General features: G+C 49.3%; 2 protein-coding genes across 3 annotated transcripts; one reads left to right on the top strand and one right to left on the bottom strand.

Moving 5' to 3' along the window:
• Positions 1 to 2,303: 2,303 nt before the first annotated feature.
• Positions 2,304 to 4,317, bottom strand: LOC310693194 (F-box and leucine-rich repeat protein 13-like). The gene has a single exon (XM_083474929.1). It carries the CDS (start codon positions 4,086 to 4,088, stop codon positions 2,538 to 2,540), a length of 1,551 nt encoding a protein of 516 aa, XP_083331055.1. The 5' UTR covers positions 4,089 to 4,317; the 3' UTR covers positions 2,304 to 2,537.
• Positions 4,318 to 5,643: 1,326 nt separating this feature from the next.
• SELENOS (selenoprotein S) lies at positions 5,644 to 20,469 on the top strand. Of its 2 annotated transcripts, none has more exons than XM_083475276.1 (6): positions 5,644 to 5,798; positions 11,365 to 11,493; positions 13,065 to 13,171; positions 14,468 to 14,557; positions 14,833 to 14,908; positions 18,714 to 20,469. In XM_083475276.1, the coding sequence occupies exons 1-6, from the start codon at positions 5,726 to 5,728 to the stop codon at positions 18,791 to 18,793; spliced, it is 555 nt and encodes a 184-aa protein (XP_083331402.1). In that variant the 5' UTR covers positions 5,644 to 5,725; the 3' UTR covers positions 18,794 to 20,469. The 2 variants fall into 2 exon arrangements, with proteins under 2 accessions (XP_083331402.1, XP_083331401.1); XM_083475275.1 differs by having other exon boundaries at positions 14,830 to 14,908.
• The last annotated feature ends 2,422 nt before the right edge of the window (positions 20,470 to 22,891 follow it).

Genomic DNA, 22,891 nt, shown 5'->3' with positions numbered 1-22,891 from the left:
CTGTGTAGTAACACCCAGGGCCAAAGCCTAGAGCCATGTAGCTACTCTACACCCACCCATCCTGTGATCACCCAAAGAGTGGCAGGTGATGGGAGGCACTGGCAAACGGATCCTGCATCAGTATCTAGGTCAGCAGGCTCACGCCAGGCCCCACAAAGGTTGCCATTGGTTGCCACAGTATCCCCCCCCACAAAGGATGGAGGTGATGACTAGTCATGTTGGTTACGGTCTACCTCCACTGTTGGAGGTAGGATGCACTGGAGTAGTGCTTACTGGGGTTGCAGTGATTGTGGTGATGGTCTCTGGTCACAAGAGCGCCTGGACTAAAATTGTCTATCAAAAACTTGACTCTTGTGGTTTATCACCTCAACAGCTACTCTGAGTTTTAGTAAAGCAGTCTAATTTGTCAGCGCCTAAATGATACCGAGCGTCAGAACAACTTGGGCACAATTAGGAAATTTTGCCCATGGTATGACTTTCACCTTCCCATTTCAACTCCCTGGCACCCTATCTACATAACCTAGCAATTCTGAAATATAGACACACTTTTACTCTCGCAAGATTGAATGTATTGCCCTCGGCTGTGCTCGAGGAACAATTCCAACAGATTCCACATGAAAAACACTTATGTCCCTGTGGAGATGGCAGTACCGAATTGGCGCATGCCCTTCTAGCTTGCACTCTTTATAAAGACTTGAGGAATGAGATTATCACCCCTATTTTATTGTCCATTCCGGGTCGCCCAACCACTGCCAGTGTCCTTTCTCTTGGCAGATCAAGATGAGCAAGTGACAGCAAAGGTTGCAAGGTTTTTAGTTGGGGCACTCAGAATAAGATCCACTACAGTGGACGCTCGGGTTGCGAACGTGATCCATGCGGGAGGCATGTTCGCAACCCGCAGCGCCGCATCTGTGCGCACATGGGTTGCAATTTGGTGCTTCTGTGCATGCACAAAGCGTGATTTAGCACTTCTGCGCATGTGCGGCCACTGAAACCCAGAAGTGACCCGTTCTGGTACTTCTGGGTTTCGGCACATCCGTAACCCCCCCCCCCAAAAAAACCCAACCTGAAGCGTCTGTAACCTGAGGTATGACTGTATTTGACTATTGATTCAGAACCCTAAAATGTATTTGTGGTGATCACACAGGGTCCCCGGACGTTTGACGGTCTATTGATCCCTGTGCCACCACTGTGCTCGCTTCCCTGCTGCCACCAACCCATTACTCTCGGGTACACACTGAGTCCAGACAGTTAAAATTAAACCAAATAAGTTTATTTTATAAGCATTTACAAGTTTATGGTTTCTCAGATAATTTTCTTGTCAGTTTCTTAACCTTAGTTTCTTTACCGGCCTATACCTTCCTAATACCGTCTGATTATCTCAACTGTTTGTCTGACTCCTCTTAACAGATTCTCTCACATCAGACTAGCCCAGCCCACAGACTTATCCTCCCTCTCTCTTCTCTAACTCCAGACTGACTTCTTAACAACTCGAACTCGAACTCGAACTCCTCCCCTTGGGTTAGGCATTTTACAATTAGTTAACCCTTTCCTTAGGAACCCAGTATGATGTCACACACCTAGGAGGGCAAACGCCACAGTATTTTATATAATTGACTTTTTATTTCTATTCTTTGTATATTGTATTGTTGTTTTATTGCTATGGCCGATGGCTGATGCAAATAAGGATCTCATTCATTCATTCTCTGCTCCTGCCTTTGGGCTTCACAGAAGCATCTTATGGACTAGATAGGTCTTTGGCCTGATCCAGCAGGGCTTTTCTCATGTTCTTGTATCATGGTAATGTTTTTATTTTAAATATATATTTGTTTCTACAAACAAAATGTGCATGTTCCCAGGTACGTGTGTTTAGCACCAGACTTGTAGCGCCAAAAATTCCTGGACCCGTGAAGGTGCTATGATTTCATGTCTTGTTTTTTTTTGTTTTGTTTTTTTCAGTTTCTGTGTGCTTTTTCATAGTATTGTTTTCTTTTCAAAAGGGTTGGCAAACTTTTTATTTTGTCGTAAGACATCAGGAATGTAGAAGCAGTTGCACAGCATGGAATAAGAGAGGTCTGCTAATTGCATACTTTTGCAACTGAAGTAATACCTAATTAGGGATTGTTTTTGATTTTTAAAGAAATCCTGCTCCTCTGCCAAAAAAAAAAAAAGACTTCCAGGGCAAGTTACAAATCACTAAAAAGAAAGTTTTTATCTCTTAATGACCTCAGACATACCATCTGAAAAACACAACACAAAATGAAAATGGTTTGCAGAATAGAGGAGAAAATAACCAAATACCCTTAGTTTTCACATGCTTTTTATCAGAAAAAATACAAAACGGAAAGGCACTGGTGAAAAGCAACAGTAATAATAGACTTGCAGAGTTGGAAAAGAACCACAAGGGTCATCTAGTCCAACCCCCTGCAATGCAGAAATATTTTGCCCAGCATGGGTCTCCTTGACAGATTAGGAGTCTCGTGCTCTACTGACCGAGCTACGTCAGTAGACAAACTGTTTGGCAGATTACACAGATCTCAGAGAATCGACAGTCCAGGCATCTGTTGCTCCAGTTCTAGCATGCAGTCGAGGCTGAAGTTGCAACCACAGCGGTAGAGCTTGCGCAGCCCGCCCAAGCCCCGTCCGATATAAGCCAGACTTGCGTCTCCCAGAGTCTCGCAGCAGGTAATGTTCAAGGTTGAAAGGGGCAAGCACCCCCTCGACAGGTGCCTAATTCCCAGGTCGGTGATATTGCAGTAGCTTACTTCGAGGATGTTCAAGCTCCTCATGCCCGACAGGAACAGCAGCCCCTCGTCCCTGATCTTCTCACAGCAGCAGAGTTTGAGGTGGCGCAAGCAGGAGAGGCCCTGGGCCAGATACCGACAGGTGAGATTGGTGAGCCGCTCGCATTCCTCAAGGTCGAGCTCCTCCAGCTGCAGGCAGCCGCGGCTGGTGATGCCCGCAAGGTGCCCAATGCCCGCGTCGCTGATTCTCTGGCAGAAGCTCAGGTTGAGGCTCTTCAGCCTGCTCAGGAGCGACATGGACGGCAGAGCCCCATCCCCAATATTCCCACAGAAGCGGAGGCTGAGGTGGACCAGGCGCGGGAGGCCCTGGGTCACGTAGCGGACGGCATGATCGCTGAGCTGGCTGCAGCCCGCCAGGTCGAGTTCCTCCAACTCCAGGCAGCCGTCGGCAGTGATGCCCGCGAGGTGCCCAATGCCCACGTCGGTGATTCTCTGGCAGAAGCTGAGGTTGAGGGTTCTCAGCCTGGTCAGGCGCGACAGGGGCACCAAGGCCTCATCTCTGATGCCCCCACAGAAGCGGACGCTGAGGTAGCGCAGGCGGGGGAGGCCCTGGGCCACGTGGTGGAGGGCAAGATCGCTGAGTCTGTCGCAGTTCTCTAGGCTGAGGCACTCCAGCTGCAGGCAGCCCCTTGCCGTGATGCCCGCCAGGTGCCCTACGCCCACGTTGGTGACCAGGTTGCAGTGGTCCAGGCTGAGCTTCTTCAGGTGCAGCAGCCTGTTGCTGAGGAGCAGGAGGCCCGAGTCACTCACGTGCCTGCACCCGAACAGCACCAGCTCCTCCAGGCCTTTCAGATGCTTGCCAATCTGCGCCAGGCTCCTCTTGGTGACGGATGGGCAGCCGGTCATGTTCAGCGCCCGCAGGGAGGGCAGCCCGGCCCGCAAAGCCCGGCACAGCTCGCTGTAGGTTTCGGGGGTGCAACTTGCGTGGCTGACGAAGCCCATGGTGACACAGGGCGTCATCACGATCCGCACCCGACGGATGCCCCAGGCTGCCATGTTGGCCAGCATCGACGGGTCGTTGCGGAGATGGCACAGGGACACGGGGGCCTCCGAACGCCACCACAAGATCTGGTAGGAAGCGGCTTGCCAGTCGCGGCACACCTGCGACACCTGGACCTGGTCCTCGTCGTCCAGGTACTCGAAGATCTTGATCAGCAGCTCCGGAGGCAGGAGAGAGATGGGCGGCGGCGGCGGCGGCGGCTCCTGCTCGGAACCGCTGCTGCTGCTGCCGCCGTCATCGTCCTCGGGTGGGGGCGCCTTTCGCTTCCTCCCGCCGGGACCCATTGCCTGCGGAGCCCGGCTGCAGACGAGCAAACTTCGCCTTGCGTCTGCTTAGCCGCCCGGCGCTGCTCGAGACTAGCTGCTTGCTGGACCCGTCCTCCGCTACTTGTGCCTGAAGCCCAGCCCAGCCCAGCGATGGGGCGGGTGAAGCCAGAGCCCCCGCCCCTTCCAGGAACATTCTAAAGTCATGTCTTGCTTCCATGGGCGTAGCCAAGGAAACGGGGAGCAGGGGGCAGCTGCCCCCCCCAAATCAAGTAAATCAATAAAAATACTTATCTGAGGTTCTGTCCCCCTGACATGAAACTTGCCTCCCCCATAAATCCTGGCTACGCCCGCGCTTCCTCCCCCAAAATCTTAGGAGCCAGCTCCTAGGGGCCGACGTCCCCCCATAAAATATTTGAGGGGGCCGCCCCCAAAGTTGGTAGGCAGTGCCATTCAAATAGGGCGTGCCTGTGCCGTGTTATGTGATCGATTATGCGGTGTGGGCTTGCCTGCTTCCACTCCACCCCTTCCCCCCAATATTTCTTTCAAGTTGCCCCCCTTGCCCAACATGCTACCCTCCAGGTGCTGAACTACAATTCCCGCGAGCGGCGAGCTAATCAGCATGGGAGTTGCGGTTCAAAGCTTTCAAGGGGCGCCAGGTTGGCGAAGGCCGGCCTGGATTGACCCGGCTGCGCTCCTGCTGCTGCTGCTTCGCAGAATTTGGGAGGGTTGAAGGTTTTTTTTAAAGAAAAAATACAATCAAGTGCTATTTCAGTTTTATGCAGTAAGTATGTCGCAAACATACTTCCCAGTAGTGATGTATGGAAGAGAGAGCTGGACCATAAAGAAGGTTGATCGCCGAAGAATTGATGCTTTTGAATTATGGTGTTGGAGGAGACTCTTGAGAGTCCCATGGACTGCAAGAAGATCAAACCTATCCATTCTGGAGGAAATCAGCCCTGAGTGGTCACTGGAAGGACAGATCCTGAAGTTGAGGCTCCAATACTTGGCCACCTCATGAGAAGAGAAGACTCCCTGGAAAAGACCCTGATGTTGGGAAAGATGGAGGGCACAAGGAGAAGGGGAGGACAGAGGGCGAGATGGTTGGACAGTGTTCTCGAAGCTACCAGCATGAGTTTGACCAAACTGCGGGAGGCAGTGGAAGACAGGAGTGCCTAGTGTGCTCTGGTCCATAGGGTCACAAAGAGTCGGACACGACTAAACGACTAAACAACAACAACATGTCGGAAGCGCCGCAGCCAGAGTTTTTGCAAAGGCTTTGTGCTGTTTCCCGTGCAGGTCTCCTCTGGAGTAAGCCCCGCTCCCTGCCATAGACCTTATTCCCTAGCAAAGCGACGGCTGCCTTCGCTTTCAAAACTTTGCCCCGTCATCTTAACTTTCGCTCCTCCCCCTTCTACGGATTGGCTGTAGCTCCTCCCTCCTGTCGCCTCCACTTTGCTCGAGGAGCACCGTTTTCCCCCTCCTGTCTCTTCCTGATTGGCTTAAGCTTCTCCACGCCCTCATTGGCTCGGAACTGGAGTTCTGAGCGGCGGTTTTTTTCATTGGACAGTTAACGAAAGGGGCGTGGTGATTACGGCTAACAGGACCCGGATGTTGCCGCGGAGGAGGGTCAGTTGCAGTTCCGGGTCTGCTGTGAGATGGATTTGGGGGCAGCGCAAGAGGGGAATCCGCCCCTGGAGCGGGAAGGGGTCCAGTTCCTTCAGCAGACAGGTGAGGGGGTCTCTGTGGGGGGGGAGGGGATTAGCATATGGCTTTCTTGAGGCGGAGGGGCCAGGAAGCGGCGGCCCTCGAAGAGCCTCCATTTTCAGGAATAGCCTACTTTAAAGCTGTCAGGTGCTGTCTGGGGGCAAAGTAGAGGGGTCGTCGTTGTTTATCGGTGTTAAAGCGCCTGCCTGTCGATCTGTAGAGGAGCAGCTGCGTTTTGTGGCACCTTTTCAAAAGGCAGGTGAATTTATAGGTCTTCTCAACGGCCTAATCTCGCAATCTGTCACAGGGGGAGGTCTGTAGCTGTCAGTGGTAGAGCCTCTGCTTCGCGTGCAGAAGGTGCTCTCCATCTCCCAAGCAAGGTTGTGAGAGAATTCTTGTCTGAAATCCCAGCGCAGTGAACACAGGCCTGGATGGGCCAACAATGGTCTGACTTTTTGTAAGGCAGCGTCCTAAAGCCTATGTCGTGATAAATAAAAACTGGTTTGGCTTGCTTGCTGTAGTATTCTAAGCGCTCCGCGGAGGTTTGCAAAGGTTTACAATTGGATAGATATGATACAGGAGGGGAAAGGAATGGAGAGGGAGGAGGGAGGCGAGAGAATGCAGGTACAAGTAGAGCAGGCATCCCCAACCTTCGGCCCTCCAGATGTTTTGGACTACAATTCCCATCATCCCTGACCACTGGTCCTGTTAGGGATCCTGGGAGTTGTAGGCCAAAACATCTGGAGGGCCGCAGGTTGGGGATGCCTGAAGTAGAACAATGCTAATTCCTAATCCTGTATGCGGGGGTGGGGGTGGGTTAGGATGTGGCAGAAGTCTCCATTGCACCTGCTGGAATCATGGGCAAGCAATATGGCAACCTCCAATATGGATGATTCTGCTGTACTAGCTTGGATGTAACGCTGCAAAAAGCACCAAAGTAGTTGCCACTGCTAGCACCTCCAAATGCAGCAAAGCCTCCACCATCTCATTTATCCAAACCCTCACTCAGCCATGAAGCTCACTGGTTGACCTAGGGCCAGACAGTGTCTCTCAGCATAACCTACCTCACAGGGTTGTTGTAGAGTTTAAATGAGGAGGGGGAGAACCATGTATGCCACCTCGATACATGCAGTATCAAGCAACCTGTAGGTGCTTCTGCCTGTTTTTTTATTTTTAGTGTACTAAGTATTTGTTTAGTTTATATCTTTGGTTAATGGGATTTTGTGTTCCCAGGCAATCCCCCATCCAGGCTCAGATGAGACCTAGACAAAAGTGCCACATCATGTACTGTGTGTCACATGTACTGTGTAATATGGCATTGTACCTATGGCCTACTTTTCAGCCAAGGGTGGCTCTCAAAGTGACGTGCAGCAATCTACAAATGGCACCTTACAGTGGCTACGATTTGTTATGTTTATGATTTATTTGCTTTGTTCATATTAAGGGCTGGAGCCAACACTGGGCATGTGGCGTTCTGCTCATGCAGTGGGACTTCCCCTTCTTCTCCTCTCCCTGCATAGTTTCAAAATATGCTCCAGGCATTCCACCATCTCTCTGGGGTAGATTTTGGGGTAGGGAGCAGGGGTTACAGAGGAGAGTAGTGGAAAGTTCCCTTGCACAAGTGGAAGTCTGCGCTAGCAGAACAGCGCTTTGTATCATGCTTTGTATAGCTGTCTAAAACAATTGACCAGTTTTATTATTTTCCCTGCCTCTCGGATGAGATTCTTGCCTTTAATCCAGTGTTTCCCAACCTTTTTTGGGCAAAGGCACACTTGTTTCATGAAAAAAATCTCGAGGCACACCACCATTACAGCCCCGTGACGTCAGCGCGCAGCGTCACGCCGGGAGGGACATGAATTGCTAGCAAATTACATAATCACCTCCTTGAGGGCTGGCTCATCTTCTCCGAAGGCAGAACCCCATTAATTAACAGCACAGACTCACACCATAGCCAAGACAAGGGGGGAAAACCTCAGTCATGCACAGTCATGCACATGTGGGGGCTAAATGAGGACGAAGACCGGGCAGAGAGCAGGGTTCAAATCACCCCACCTGGCCAGGACAATCCCTGGGTGCTCCCTTGGGCCACTCGCCTGACCCACCTCGCAGGGCTGTTGTTGCGAGGATAACACGGGGAGAACCACGCGCGCCCCTTGGAGCTCCTTGGAGGAGAAAGCGGGCGATGAATGCAATGCACGAAATATATGAGAGGCGACCAGGTTTTGCAGGTGAGGGGCCCCCGCCAGCCTCCGCTTCCAACACCCGGCGCAACGACGCCGAAGTTTCCCCCCGGGCTCAGCTCGGGGAGCAGCGCTGCTCCCCCCCCCGGCTCCCCTTCGCCCTCCCGGCTCTCTCTGCCGCCCACTGGGGACCCCCCTCACCTGCCAAGTCCGGAGCGCCGGTGGAAGTTGCATGCATGCATGCAGGGCGCCGCGTTGCCATTGCATTGCACTGCACTCCATGCAACGCCTGCACGCATGCATTGCTTTGCACGCCCGCCAAGGGGTCTCCCCGCGGTCCGATGCGTCCCCTCCGGCACGGATGCAGCATTGCAAAAATAACCCCCCCCCGACGCAGCCCTACCTGGGGGGCAGCCTCCGCCTCCGCCGCTCCACCTCCGCAGGGATCCCCGGGCTCCATCCTGCCACCCGATCTCCGCGGGGGCGCAGGCAGGCTGCGCGGGGTCTGCGCGGAAGAGCCCCTGCCCGCCCGGCCGCCGCCGCTGCGCTCATTCCATGGCCGGGAGAAGAGTGCTTCAAACAAAATGCCCGGCCCGCCAGGCCACGCTGGGAAACGTAGTTCGCGCACCCCGTGCGGGCGCGGAGCCCAAGGGCGAGGGGACTACGGATCCCGGCAGCCCCCGCGTCGGGGACGGAGGGGGAGAGGCCGGGTGCAGGGATGGAGGGACGGGTGGGCGAGCGAGTGAGTGAGTGAGTGGCAGCCGCCAAGCCTTGGCCGAGAGCCAGGAAGGGCCTCCCCGGAGGAGGAGGAGGAGGAGGAGGGAGGCGCAGAGCGGGAGGGAGGGAGGGAACCCCAGGGGTCATCTAGTGACGGCGCCCCAATCGAAAATTTGACTTAAAAAAAAAATCTTTCGAATTTTTTAATTTTTCCCGCGGCACTAGTGTGCCGCGGAACAGTGGTTGGGAAACACTGCTTTAATCTGTTTGATAACTTGCAACTGCATTCAGGTGTTCTAGATCGCTCACATGATAAAGGAGAGCAGGCTAAATTCACCCCACCTTCTACACGTCAGAGAAAACTTTTGCAAGGGCCTTTTGTACTCATAAGGGAACGCTGTGCATTTTAGACTCCTGGTTTTCTAGCAAACTACCGTATTTTTCGCCCTATAAGACACACTTTTTCCCCTCCAAAAATGAAGGGGAAATCTGGGTGCGTCCTATGGGGCGAATACAGGCTTTTGCTGAAGCTTGGAGAGCGAGAGGGGTCGGTGCGCACCGACCCCTCTCGCTCTCCAGGCTCCAGGAACACATCCGCAGCCTAGGCAGCCCTGCGGGAGGTCCCGTAGGGATGTCTAGGCTGCGGATAGCAGCCTGCCGCCCAGCACGAGGGGCGCCCTGAAGCAGAGCGCCCCTCGCGCCGGGCAGACATCCGCAGCGTGGGGAGCCTTGCAGGAGTCCCCCGCAAAGCTCCCCACGCTGTGGATAGCAGCCTGCCGCCCAGCACGAGGGGCGCCCTGAAGCAGAGCGCCCCCCGCGTCAGGCAGACATCCGCAGCATGGGGAGCCTTGCAGGAGTTCCCTGCAAGGCTCCCCACGCTGCGGATAGCAGCCTGCCGCCCAGCGGACGGGGCGCCCTGACGCAGAGTGCCCCTCGCGCCGGGCAGACACGGGCCAGCCCCACAAGCTCGGAGGACAGCAGGGAGGCGCAGCGCCGCCATCCCGCTGTTCCTCGACCTGGTTCTGTTTCCCCGACTTGCTTTGGGGGGGGGGAATAAAGGAAATTTTTTCCCCCTTTATTTCCCCCCCAAAAAACTAGGTGCGTCCTATGGGACGGAGCGTCCTATAGGACGAAAAATACGGTAAATGTTTCTTGTGGGGGGGGGGGACATGCAGAGCAGGCTCCTCACTTCAGAAGCTATCTCTCCAGTTTGTGGATTAGGTGTGTGGAACTAGCATGCTTATCATCCTTGCTCTAGACTAATTTCTAGCTGCTGTTTTTCTTTCTTCCCACCCCCCTTTTTTGAGTCCCAGTGAGTAGGGAGTTCATGGTTTTGTGTTTTTTGTGTTTATTAATGTTATGCTATGACACTTTGTAGCCAAGATGGCTGGAATTCATGTTTAAAAAGTAGGATAAAAATGTTGAAAGCAAAATAATTTATTTCATTTATGAATTTGCTTCTTATGAAGTATTTCAAAGTGACTTCACAATACCGTAAAATTATATTCAAAACTATTGCATATCTAAAAATGGGGTGTATCCAATGTAGCACTAAGTGAAAGTCACTTAGCGTAGTTGTTCCACTGGTGAAACATTGTTGCACAAAAGAACGCAGGAGTAGATGACTGCTAAATATGTTGCACAATAGCTTGTGCTGTCTGTTCTGCAGCGTTAAAACTCACCTGTTCTCTAATACAAGAGGACCTGCACTACAGACAGTGTTGGCTACAGCTCAGTTAGAACTAGTGCATGTATAAGAATCTTGACTTATAAGGCTTTTTTGGAAGAGGAAACAGACACAAAAAACTATAGAGATGTCACTTTTCTGATATGTAACAAGAGGAAGCTCCAACAGGTAAGTACCACCACATAATATGTTGAATAGACCTACTGATAAGATGGTATCTGCAAGTTGCCCTCTCCTGCAGAACGCAGTGATCAATTGGGTATTGAATGTTTGAAGCTATCTTTAAGTTATACTGCGATTGAGTCAGTCAGGAATTTATTAAAGTCACCTGAGCAGGAGGCAAACTAGAAATTGCACAATGACACATGAGTGAATGCCTTGGCTGTTTCTGCTCAGGTGTGTGCCACCACCAACCCTCTGAACCAGATCTTGGTGGTGTGCAGGAGGCTGCAGGCAGAGCTGCCGACTCCTTCCCACCAACTGTATCTGTTCAAATTTCGAACGGGACACTTTGGGTTTTGGCCAAAATTGCAGCCTCAAATCAGTTGTAAAAAATGACCAAAGAGCTGACTTACTTCTTGTAACAAAATTATTTGTCCCCTTGAGGAAGAGGCTTGGAAGCTTCTCTAAAGAAGCTCAGGAAACTGTCTCATGAAAGAATATAGTAAGTGTTAATAATAATAATTTTATTAATTAATACCCCACCCATCTGGCTGGGTTTTTCCAGCCACTCTGGCCGGCTTACAGAATATATAAAACTTAATAAAGCATCAAACATTTAAAAAACTTCCCGATACAGGGAAGTTCTCTAACCCCCAGTAACTACAAGAGTACACAAGAGACTGTGCGCCTCTTTAGTGGTTGCTGGACTTCACTTCCCATCCCTATCCAATGGACATTCTGATGGGGACAGATGAGAGTCCATCAGCATCGTATGGGCATTACTTTGGCTCCTGCTGCCCTTCAGCCAAGCCTAATTATTGTATCTCTTTGTGTTCTCTTCCAGTGGGCTCACTTTTTGCGGACTATGGGTGGTACATCCTCCTCAGCTCCGTTGCAGTCTATCTTCTTATACAAAAGCTCTCGCGAAGCTTTCGAGACAAGAGGCGGCCCCGCTTGGATGCAGCAGCTGTTGGTTTGTATGGGATTGGGAGAGGATGTGTTGTCTTGCACTGTTTTGCCATACAGAGTGACTTACACACATGCCATAAAACTTCACACAGCTAAATCTGTGTGCATAGCTTACGTGTGACACACACGCAGGCCATAGTTTCTCCTCCTAATGATATTCATGAATGAGCTGGGATATAAGGGCTAAGGTATCCTGGACCTGGAACAGCTTGGGTCCAGGGTGTCTTAAGGACCATTTGAATGAATGACATCCCAGCTCATTCACTAAGATCACCCCAGAGCAGCACTGTTAGTTGTTCCCATCACAGAGGTCTGATGGATCACAACGAGAAGGCAGGCATCTACTGTGCCTGTTCTCCCCGACCTAACAGCTGATATGCAGGGTAGCACAGCAGCTGTTTTCCTGCGTACCTTCTGGCCTCCAGCCAGCCCCAGAGCTTCAATTCTAGTTGTAGATATTTTTGGATACCGTATTTTTGGTATGGATTGAAGAGAAAGCGGCAGAGAGGGTGTTTTAATTGTGTTTAGAGGGTGCTCCCCACTTTACACAATTTTGCTTATGCACATGGGGACCCGGAACGTAACCCCTGTGTAAAGTGGGGAGTCACCTGTATCTTCCTGGCACACTTGGGCCTGGGTGGGTGTTTTGCCCCTTCAGCCAGGTGATTCTTTGGAGGGTCCCCAAATGCTTTTGGGGTTTGCTGTAGGAAGGGGACCCAGGAGGTTTTCAGAAGTGTGCAGAAGCAATGCCCCTGTTCTCTAGACAGCAGCCGGCATCTGGTCTTCCTGCAAGCTTTGTTAACAAAACAAACATCTGAAAGGGCCAGAAGTGACTCTGCAATTAGTGAATTGTGGATTTCAGTTTGACTATTCAGGTGAACCAGTCAAATAATGTAGAGGGGGTTAACTAATTATTTCTGAATGGTATTGCAGGAAAAGATAGCTAAGTTGGGATTGGCTTATATTGGAACGGTTGGATCAATCCATCAACCTCTGGTGGATGATTTAGAAGGATTGGGTCCGGCATCACTTTCACTGTGCATTTTGTGCCAGTATCCATACTCAGCAGAGTTATATCTCAACACAGCTCCTGCCCTGGAATCGTCTTTGGGGTTGAAGGTACACACAGTAGGCAGTAAACACTCATGGACGCCATAAAGATTCAGTCAAGTGTAGATGTTTACTTGACAGGCATAAAAGCATATTGGTGGCAAATATATACAGACATTCACCACTGCCGTAGTCAAGGCATGCTTAGAGCCCAGCAAGAGTCCAAGCCTCTCTGTCTTCTTCTCTCACCGCAAGACGCAAGCAAGAGACACAACAAATTCCACAGAACCATTGTTATCAGTACTTCCTGTCCCACTCTGCATGTACAAAGAACAGTTCCCATGAAAATGTCCTTGCACAGAGAAAATAATCTCAGCCTTATGTTGCTTCTTGAAACTTCTCTGTTTCTGGAAAAAATGTTTCTCTCTCACACAGACAGAGGATATCCAACAGAAAGTAGCTCGAGCCTCTTTGGACTACTTTGTGATCTCAGCTTTTGATAACTCTTTTCTGTGATTGGTTTAGAACCCGATGCTGTGGTGAGAAGACAGGAAGCTCTGCTCGCAGCCCGTCTGCGCATGCAAGAAGAGTTGAACGAGCAAGCGGAAAAATTCAAAGAAAAACAGAAGAAGGTAATGCTGTTTGAGCCAGGTAGCCTTGTGTTTGACAGTCAAACTGATGTTTGGTAAAACTATGCTGACTCGTGGGCCTGCCAACTCCTTGCATTCCAGGGAAAATAAGCACCCTATATTGAGTTGGCCTTTTATGTACTCCTTCCCTCCTGCGGGGAAAAAGAACTGGTGAACCGTTTGAGTGCAGTCTCTCGCTGCCCAGCCAAGCTACTTTTGCCTGTCCTCTGTCATCCCCTTCTCCTTGTGCCCTCCATCTTTCCCAACATCAGGGTCTTTTCCAGGGAGTCTTCTCTTCTCATGAGGTGGCCAAAGTATTGGAGCCTCAGGGCTGATTTCCTTAAGAATGGATACGTTTGATCTTCTTGCAGTCCATGGGACTCTCAAGAGTCTCCTCCAGCACCATAATTCAAAAGCATCAATTCTTCGGTGATCAGCCTTCTTTATGATCCAGCTCTCACTTCCATACATCACTACTGGGAAAACCATAGCTTTAACTATACGGACCTTTGTTGGCAAGGTGATGTCTCTACTTTTTAAGATGCTGTCTAGGTTTGTCATTGCTTTTCTCCCAAGAAGCAGGCATCTTTTAATTTCATGGCTGCTGTCACCATCTGCAGTGATCATGGAGCCCAAGAAAGTAAAATCTCTCACTGCCTCCATTTCTTCCCCTTCTATTTGCTAGGAGGTGATGGGACCAGTGGCCATGATCTTCGTTTTTTTGATGTTGAGCTTCAGACCATATTTTGCACTCTCCTCTTTTACCCTCAATAAAAGGTTCTTTAATTCCTCCTCACTTTCTGCCATCAAGGTTGTGTCATCTGCATATCTGAGGTTGTTGATATTTCTTCCGGCAATCTTAATTCCGGCTAGGGATTCATCCAGCTCAGCCTTTCGCATGATGAATTCTGCATATAAGTTAAATAAGCAGGGAGACAATACACAGCCTTGTCGTACTCCTTTCTTTATTTCTCCTACTTTATTGAGTAGGATTGCTTAAATAAAAAAAGGTTGGGGTGTTTTTTAGCAGGAATGGAAAACAGTACAGTGAAGACACCGGCCTCTTATCAGTAGGCAGGAAGCTCCAGAGATTAGCTACTGCCACATTCCTTGCAACTGCAGAATGAATGTTACATGGCGCTGATAAAAGTGCCAATTCTGCAGATCAAAGCAGTTGAGTTGGCACATGCTAGATGCACATTCAGTTGGGTGGCTTATCCAAGTTGGTGTAGGTCTGAACTACATTTTGTTATCAGGCTTTTTAAAATAATCTAAAATAAATCTGTTGTTTCTCCTTAGGCTGAAGAAGAGAAGAGAAGGCAGAAGATTGTCATGTGGGAAAGCATGCAGGAAGGCAAAAGTTATAAGGAGACCCTGAAACAGAATCAGGTTGGTTTGGTCTTTTGGGAAGGGAGGGACAAATATGCAGGGGTACCTCGATTTTTGAACATAATCCGTTCTGGAAGACTGTTCGATTTCCAAAACTTTTGAAAGCCAAGGCTCAAATGGTGGTTTGCAAATTCAGTTCGGCATTAACTTCCAGGTTTTCAGCGTTCAAAAATCGAAATGTTCGACTTCCGAGACGTTTGAAAACCGAGGTACCACTGCTTTCAGAATTGAGAATGAGCTAAAATTGCTGAATTAACTCTTCCTCTAAACAGCAGGAACCTGAGCCTGGAGCACCTGCAGCGGCTGTTGCCCCAAAGCCAAAACCCAACAGGAAACCTTTGCGAGGTGCTGGTAAGTTCCAAGTCTGTTTAACAGCAAACAAGGTTTGGGGTCTCACACTTAGTTCTGTCCTCCTGCCGGGTGCTCCCTGTGACTGGTTCAACACAGTATATGCAGCTTAATGGGGAAAGTATCTGCTGATGGGGAAGTCCCACCTAGGCCTTGCAGTGTTCACAACACATTGGAACAAGTTTTGCTTTGTCATAAGAAGAGCCCTACCAGATCAGACCATTGGGCATCTTGTCCAACATGCTGTTCTCACAGTGGTCCACTAGATGACCGTAGGAAGTAGGGCCTGAGCAAACAGCGCTCTCTCCCCCATGTACGATTCTCTGCAACTGGTATTCAGAGGCTATGCTCAGCTTAATGGCCTAACTCAGCACCGGCTAGTTTCCTGTGCCCTGAATCAGCTTTACCAATGGGAATTGTTGTAGACCATAAGAACATAAACACACTGCTGGATTTGACCAAAGGCTCAGATGCACATGTGAAGCCCAAATACAGGACCTGAGTGCAATAACCTTCTCCCCTCTTGTGATTCTCAGCAAGCATTACTGCCGCCAACCATGGAGGTGGAGCATAGCCAGCATGACTAGGAGCCATTGATTGCTTTATTCTCCACAAATTTTTCTAATCCTCTTGTAAACCGTCCAGGTTGGCAACCATCACTACATTTTGTGGGAGCAAATTCAATTGTTTAACTATGCACCTTGTAAAGTGCTTTCTTTTGTCTGTCCAGATTTATAGTGCAGAGGGATGATGATGATGATGATTATTATTATTACTATTATTATTATTAATTTGTAGAATGACCTTCATCTCATCAACTCATTCCAGGACAGTTTCCAGCATAAAATGCAATAAATTCAAGTGCATATACCATTGATTAAAAATAACCAATCAATCAATTAATGAGAATACTAATTTAGCCTAAACAGAGCCTCACATGGCTATGCTAGTATTCCTACATGTATATACAGGCAAACCTGATTCTGTGTTACCAATTACTAAGTTGGAGGTCACCATTATATCCTTTTTTAAAAACAACAACAACCCCAGACCTCTTTTTATTGTTTAAATCAGATTACAAAGCAACATATGCAAACATGAAATGAAACGTATAATTTCAAGAACCATTCAGAGTGTTTGAGCCAGTGCTTTCTTGAGTTAATGGAGGATAGAAACCATGCTCTTTGGTTGTAGCATATTGAATAAACACGAACCAATTCATAGAGAATGTGTCTTCTGTAGTTTGATTACTTCTGGTCCGCATGTGATGGAGTAGTAGTTTCTCCATGAGGGACAGGCTCCAGCTTTGACCATGGCAGTGCTAAAAACAAGTCAGCTTCCAATGTTCTTCTTGTAGTGAGTTTGGGTGCAATTAGTAAAGAGGAGATCCCATTTGGGATTTGGCAAAAGGTTTTGTCCCATTTTACTCACAATTTCTATGATCCAGTTCACACCAGCACTTTTAATTGGTCAAGCTTTTAATTGGTTGATCTTGCTTAATAAGTAGGATGACATGTAGCAATAGCAGACTATCTTTAGGAGGTTTTCATATACCCAGATTAAAACTAGCACAGATGGGGCGTTGTCCCAAATGTTAACCCATGCAGTGGGAGAGCTCACCTAAATCATGTTCCCAACAAGTCCTTAAACCATCATAAGAGCCAGCCTTATTTGATTCCAAGATACAATATATCCAGGATATATTCCCTTTGTCATGAGCATATTTTTTTTTGGCACTATTGAAAGTTACAAAGGGGAATAATGAGTGTTGACTTGACTCTCAATTCATTCAGTGTAATAAAATGAAGTATTTTGTAGGCCTGTAGCCTCAATTGTTGCTATTTTGTCTGTAATGGCGCACTTGTCAATGGAACTGAATTCTCATAAAACTCACGCGTGATATACAGTGGTGCCTCGCAAGACGAAATTAATTCGTTCCGCAATTCTCTTCGTCTTGCGGTTTTTTCGTCTTGCGATGCACGGTTTCCCATAGGAATGCATTGAAAATCAATTAATGCGTTCCTAGGGAAACCGACTTCAGACCAGGTCCGGGGACAGTCTGTCCCCGGACCTCGTCTGAAGGCTGGGGGGGGGGGACAAGGGCTTTTCTTCCCACCCCCAGCATTTTAAAAAACCCCGGAACAGCGGAGGACTTCTCCGCTGTGCGGGGCGATCTTAAAATGCTGGCGGGCGGCATTTTAAAATCGCCCCGGACAGCGGAGGACTTCTCCGCTGTCCGGGGCGATTTAAAAGCCCCTGGGAAGGCAGGCAGGGGGGACAAAGACTTTTGCCCCCCGCCAGCCTTCAGAAGAGGTCCTGGACCTCTTCTGAAGGCGGGCGGGGGGCCAAAGTCTTTGCCCCCCCCCGCCTGCCTTCAAAAGGTGTCCCCGCGGCGGCGGGAGGTGTCCCATGCCCCCCGCCCGGCTTCGGAGCACCGGGAGAAGCGATCTCCCTTCAGCCGCTTGCAGCAAAAGATGTCGGGGGAAGCGGGAAGCGAAGCGCTTCGCTTCCCGCTTCCCCCGCACCTCTTCTAAAGCAAGGGGCTGGGGGGAGATAGCGATCTCCCCCCAGCCCCTTGCTTTAGAAGAGGTGCGGGGGAAGCGGGAAGCGAAGCGCTTCGCTTCCCGCTTCCCCCGACATCTTTTGCTGCAAGCGGCTGAAGGGAGATCGCTATCTCCCCCCAGCCCCTTGCTTTAGAAGAGGTGCGGGGGAAGCGGGAAGCGAAGCGCTTCGCTTCCCGCTTCCCCCGACATCTTTCGCTGCAAGGGGCTGGGGGGAGATCGCTATCTCCCCCCAGCCCCTTGCTTTAGAAGAGGTGCGGGGGAAGCGGGAAGCGAAGCGCTTCGCTTCCCGCTTCCCCCGACATCTTTCGCTGCAAGGGGCTGGGGGGAGATCACTATCTCCCCCCAGCCCCTTGCTTTAGAAGAGGTGCGGGGGAAGCGGGAAGCGAAGCGCTTCGCTTCCCGCTTCCCCCGACATCTTTCGCTGCAAGGGGCTGGGGGGAGATCGCTATCTCCCCCCAGCCCCTTGCTTTAGAAGAGGTGCGGGGGAAGCGGGGAAGCGAAGCGCTTCGCTTCCCGCTTCCCCCGACATCTTTTGCTGCAAGGGGCTGCGGGGAGATCGCTATCTCCCCCCAGCCCCTTGCTTTAGAAGAGGTGCGGGGGAAGCGGGAAGCGAAGCGCTTCGCTTCCCCGCTTCCCCCGGTCTTTTGCAGCAAGGGGCTGCAGGGAGATCGCTATCTCCCCGCGGCCCCTTGCTTCAAAGAGAAGATCCGCTGTCCCCGGGGCAAGCTTCGTTTTGCGAAGCAAGCCCATAGGGAAATTCGTCTTGCGAGGCAACTCGAAAACGAAAAAACCTTTCGTTTTGCGAGTTTTTCGTCTCGCGAGGCGTTCGTCTTGCGGGGTACCACTGTAAAGGGAGACTTTTCCCCACCCCCTAAATTGTTGAAATCTATTGATATAGTAGAAAAGTGAGTGGAACGTAGTTGTGCCTTGGATCCCAAATGCCTTGGTACTCTTCTGTTTGGGCTCCCGAATGCCGCAAACGTGGAAGTGAGTGTTCCGGTTTGCGAACGTTCTTTGGAACCTGAACCTCCGGCGGGGCTTCTGATTGGCTGCAGGAGCTTCCTGCAGCCAATCAGAAGCCGCGCTTTGGTTTCCAAATGTTTTGGAAGTTGAACGGACTTCTGGAACGGATTCCATTTGTCTGGACCACATTTTCAAGTCACTCAAGAGACTGCGCTGTAACTCCCTTTCTTTTCCTTGAACAGTCATGCTACGGTTTCTCTCTTGCTTCTCTCTTCTCCCAGGTTACAACCCCCTCTCTGGAGAAGGTGGCGGGACTTGCTCGTGGAGACCAGGGCGCCGCGGGCCTTCCTCGGGTGGATGAGGCTAATTCTGCCGGTGCTGTCCATCGACACCGGCAGGCATTAACTTAACTCCACAACTGTGGCTGTCTGTGGGCTGCTTGGCACAGGGACTTTGGGTGGGGGGCTGTTTTTAGCACTGCAACAGGTGGGATTCAGCTACTGAATCCTGTCTGCAGAAGCCCTGAGCAGGTACTTTTAGTTTGCACATTGGGGCATTCCTCCCTCTCTTCCCTCCTTGTGCCCCTTGAAATTGGCTAGGGGGAGGGGTCAGGAGAACCATAGGAACAGCGCATGGGGGGTGGGGAGATCATTGCATCTGGGAAGCAAAAATGCTTGCATTGAGTGGAGGAGTGCAACGTTGAATTTCCAAAACATTTTAATGTAGCCAAGCTGCCCAAAATAAATTGTGAGCGTTGACAAAAAGCAATGCTCGCGGGACGGGGGAGGACAGTTCCTTTCCTTTCCCAGAGGCCTGGTGGCCATGGCTTTGCACTTTAGTCTGGATGACGGGCTTTTCTTTTGAGACGCCTTTTCTGTGAAATGGGGATGTTGCCCATTCTGCCTTGCAAGAGGGCTTGTCGAAGACCTCATAAAGGGACGTTAAAATATGAAAATCACACAACTTTAACATATGCCAAATTAGAATATATGGTACTTATATAGACCAAGGACAGGAACAAACCACAAATTAAATTAACAAGATAGTCTTTTATGAGTCTCTTGCAGTTTAAAAGAGATTCAGCACCAGTTTCCATTATTATTCCATAACGAGGCCGAATACAATTCGAATATCATTCCTGGGTATTTTTAATAGGATGAGAGTAAATAATCTGTTATGATCATCTCTGTCAAAGTTGCATACAAAAGCCCCAAGCATGTGTTAATGTTTCTGTTGCTCCATCTCTCCTATGTAAACAAGGAAAGTATTGTGTGAGAAACGCATGAAACCAGCCTTCCCAATCCTGATGCACTCCAGGTTTTCTGACTCCAACTCCCATTCAGCCCCAGCCATCACAGCCAATTGTCAGGGCTGATGGGAGTTGTAGTCCAGCAACATCCAGAGGTCCACAGGTTCCCCAGCCCTGCCTTTGGGAGTTTTCAACGTCCACAGTTATGGATGCGATTGTCTCTGTACCAAGCAGCCTTGAATGATGCAGTCCTTATAAATGGTGAACGTACCACTAATGGCTGCTGAAACTAGACAGCAAGTGGAGAGTTTTTGCCATTTCCTCTTTTTATGTTCTCAGCTTTGTATGACAAATATATATATACTGTAAATAACATTACAGCAATTTCTGTAGCTTTTTTCTATAGAGAAGTATGTATTCTAGCTTAATAGATGTGTCTCAAGCAAGTAAATTGGTTGTGTGTGGCTTTTCCTGAAGATCTTGCTTCCCCGCCCCTCCCTCCCCGCTCAAAATATTGCTAATTAATAAATATTATTTATATAGTGCTAGCAGCGTACAGGAGTCTTTGCAGAGAAGCATAAGGGAGGGGAGGAAACATACCCAGAACAAAGCAGGTCTTGCTAAGGGAGCTTAGCTTGCAACCCAAAATTTTGCTGGAGAGGAGGATATTATCTGCATATGTTTGAAATACTTTGGACTCCTTCTTTGACAAAAAGGAGAAATAAAAGAGGCTTGCAAGCAGTGCAGAAATAAAGACTATCATGTAAATAAAACAACTGGAAACGAAACATGAAGCTAGGGCTGTAGTCCTTGTACATGGGGGAAAGCCAATATGGTGCTCTCTTGATGTTGGCTGGATTACTAACTACTATTAGCCCTAACCATTGGCCTTGAAAGCCAGGGCTGGTGGGTCTTGGAGTCCACAACTTGAGGAGGAAATCATGTTGGTGGCTACTGCTGTACACACTTAACTTGGGAGTAAGCCCCGTTGAGTGTTGGCATTATATAGGATTGCCCTGTAAAGTACAGCAGACTAAAACAAGTCGTGGGAAGAACTCACGAGAAAATATCTTCAGCAGCAGTCCCCAAGTCTGCCACGGATGTGATCCTCTCAAAAGCAAGTTACATTCATCTCAATGGAACTTATTCAGAGAATCAGAGAACTATGGTGTTGGAAGAGTCACCAAGGGTCACCTAGTCCCAGCCCTCTGCAATGCAGGAATCACAAGTAAAGAATCCCTCATCAATTTTTGTAAAAATTTATTTAATCATTTTTTCAATAATAATAACCACAAAAAACACATGCAACAAAAACCGCAACAACACTAATAATTCAATTTAACATTTCATATTTGAGTACTGATATACCTATGACTACACCTTTTTAACAATATTTCCCCACCTCTCATCCCCCTACTTCCCACCACCATCTGCCTTATCGCTTAAAGATTCCTTCCAGATTTTTTTATATTTAATAGAATCATAGAATCATAGAGTTGGAAGAGACCACAAGGGCCATCGAGTCCAACCCCCTGCCAAGCAGGAAACATTTATCCATTCTTAATTTGCGTCGACATGCAATTCGTTCATATGTGGCTAGTCTGCCCATATTGTCAATCCATGTGCTCCATGGAATCTTTTTGCGGCTCTTCCAATTCATCAGAACAAGTTTTTTGGCTTCTAATATGGCACGGTACATCCATTTTTTTGAACCCCTCATCAATGGCCATCCAACCTGTTTAAAATCTTCCAAAGAAGGAGAGTCCATCACCTTCCAAGGTCGTCCGTTCTGCCGTCAAACAGCTCTTCCCGACAGAAAGCCCTGCTTAATATTTACTCTTTAATCTCCTTCTTTGTAATTTGAATCCCATCGGTTTGGGTGCTAACCTCTGGAGCTGCAGAAAGGTGAGTAGAGGATCTCAGCCCTGCTGTGGCTGTGCAGGCTAACACACATCTCCGTGGGTGAAAACAGTTGCAAAAGGCTCTTGCTACTTATCAAAAAAACGTTTCTCAGGCCGAAGCCTTGACCAAAGCTCCTTCCTGGAAGGCGGATTTAATTAACATGGAAAGATTTTTATCCTGCACTTAGCTGCTCTGCAAAGGAGTCTTAATTTATTAAAGTTAGGGCCCAGGTGACATGTTTTTTTAAACATGGGGAGGATTTTTTTTTTGTGGGATCCTTTTTTATGCCAAGTTACGTATGCCAACTTTTACTCATGCTGCGATCTACAGAAATAAACCAGAGAAAAAGTTTTTGATTTGGTTTAACCCCCCCGTTACACCAGTGGTGAGAGCACACTGGAGGCGAAGTTAGCAGGAGTGTGTACACAGCCCAAATGCTTTGAAAATATTGGGCAAGTCAGCTTAAAGCAGTGGTGGCCAAACTTGACCCTCCAGCTGTTTTGGGACTACAACTCCCATCATCCAGAGCTAGCAGGACCCAGTGGTCAGGGATGATGGGAATTGTAGTCCCCAAACAGCTGGAGAGCCAAGTTTGGCCATCACTGGCTTAAAGGTTTCAGCTGAGCACTTGCTTGTCCCTGGGTCAGTGGTTCCTCCCTTGGGTTGTAGTCAAAAATCAAGAATACACTGGATGGTGTGATCCTGTTAGAATTGCATGGCTGGCAGATGAACAGCATAAGAGTTGAGAGCTGCACTTCCAGGTCCTCTTTAAAAAGCCTGAATTGAGCGACGGTGTGTGAAATGTTGGCCGAGTGCCGTGCAGCTGGAGGGACATTTCCCCTCAAGACTTTGCGAAAGCAAATCACTCCTGGATTTTGGAATGGGAATGGAAAATCTTAGCAGCGCCCAGAGAGGGATCTAGAAGCTGCACGATGAGTAAGGCAAAGTGGGACAAGCTCTGCGCCAGCTTCAGTAAAGCATAAAGTTACTGCTCACCGCAGCCAAGCTGTGGGCTTGCCCTTACTGTAACTGGCTTTATGGGGAGGGCTGCAGCATCTGCTTTGCATGCAGAAGGTCTCTGGTTCAATTCCTGGCAGCTCCCAAGAAGGATGTCCCCTGGAAAGCTGCTGTGTAGATTGTACTGAGCTATGTGGATGGCCTCAGGATAAGCCAGGGCACGAGAACCAGCTTTTTGGTTCATCTCTGCATTGGCAGGTTTCGGCTTCAGTTGACAGACCCTTGCCAAACCCAAGCAATTGCACAGCCTCACCTGACTCAGACAATAGAGAGAAATAGCCCCAAAACAGC

This window comes from Podarcis liolepis, assembly GCF_965112155.1.
Source record: "Podarcis liolepis genome assembly, chromosome: 14".
NCBI lineage: Eukaryota > Metazoa > Chordata > Lepidosauria > Squamata > Lacertidae > Podarcis > Podarcis liolepis.
This window is presented reverse-complemented; position numbering and strand designations above follow the sequence as displayed.

What these genes read in the sequence shown, in the direction of transcription:
- LOC310693194 (XM_083474929.1), bottom strand. Translation starts at nt 4,088, where the DNA reads ATGGGTCCCGGCGGGAGGAAGCGAAAGGCGCCCCCACCCGAGGACGAT.
- SELENOS (XM_083475275.1), top strand. Translation starts at nt 5,726, where the DNA reads ATGGATTTGGGGGCAGCGCAAGAGGGGAATCCGCCCCTGGAGCGGGAA. An exon ending in TCAAAGAAAAACAGAAGAAG is followed by an intron (nt 13,172 to 14,467) that starts GTAATGCTGTTT and finishes GTTTCTCCTTAG; the next exon opens with GCTGAAGAAGAGAAGAGAAG. An exon ending in AGACCCTGAAACAGAATCAG is followed by an intron (nt 14,558 to 14,829) that starts GTTGGTTTGGTC and finishes TCCTCTAAACAG; the next exon opens with CAGGAACCTGAGCCTGGAGC.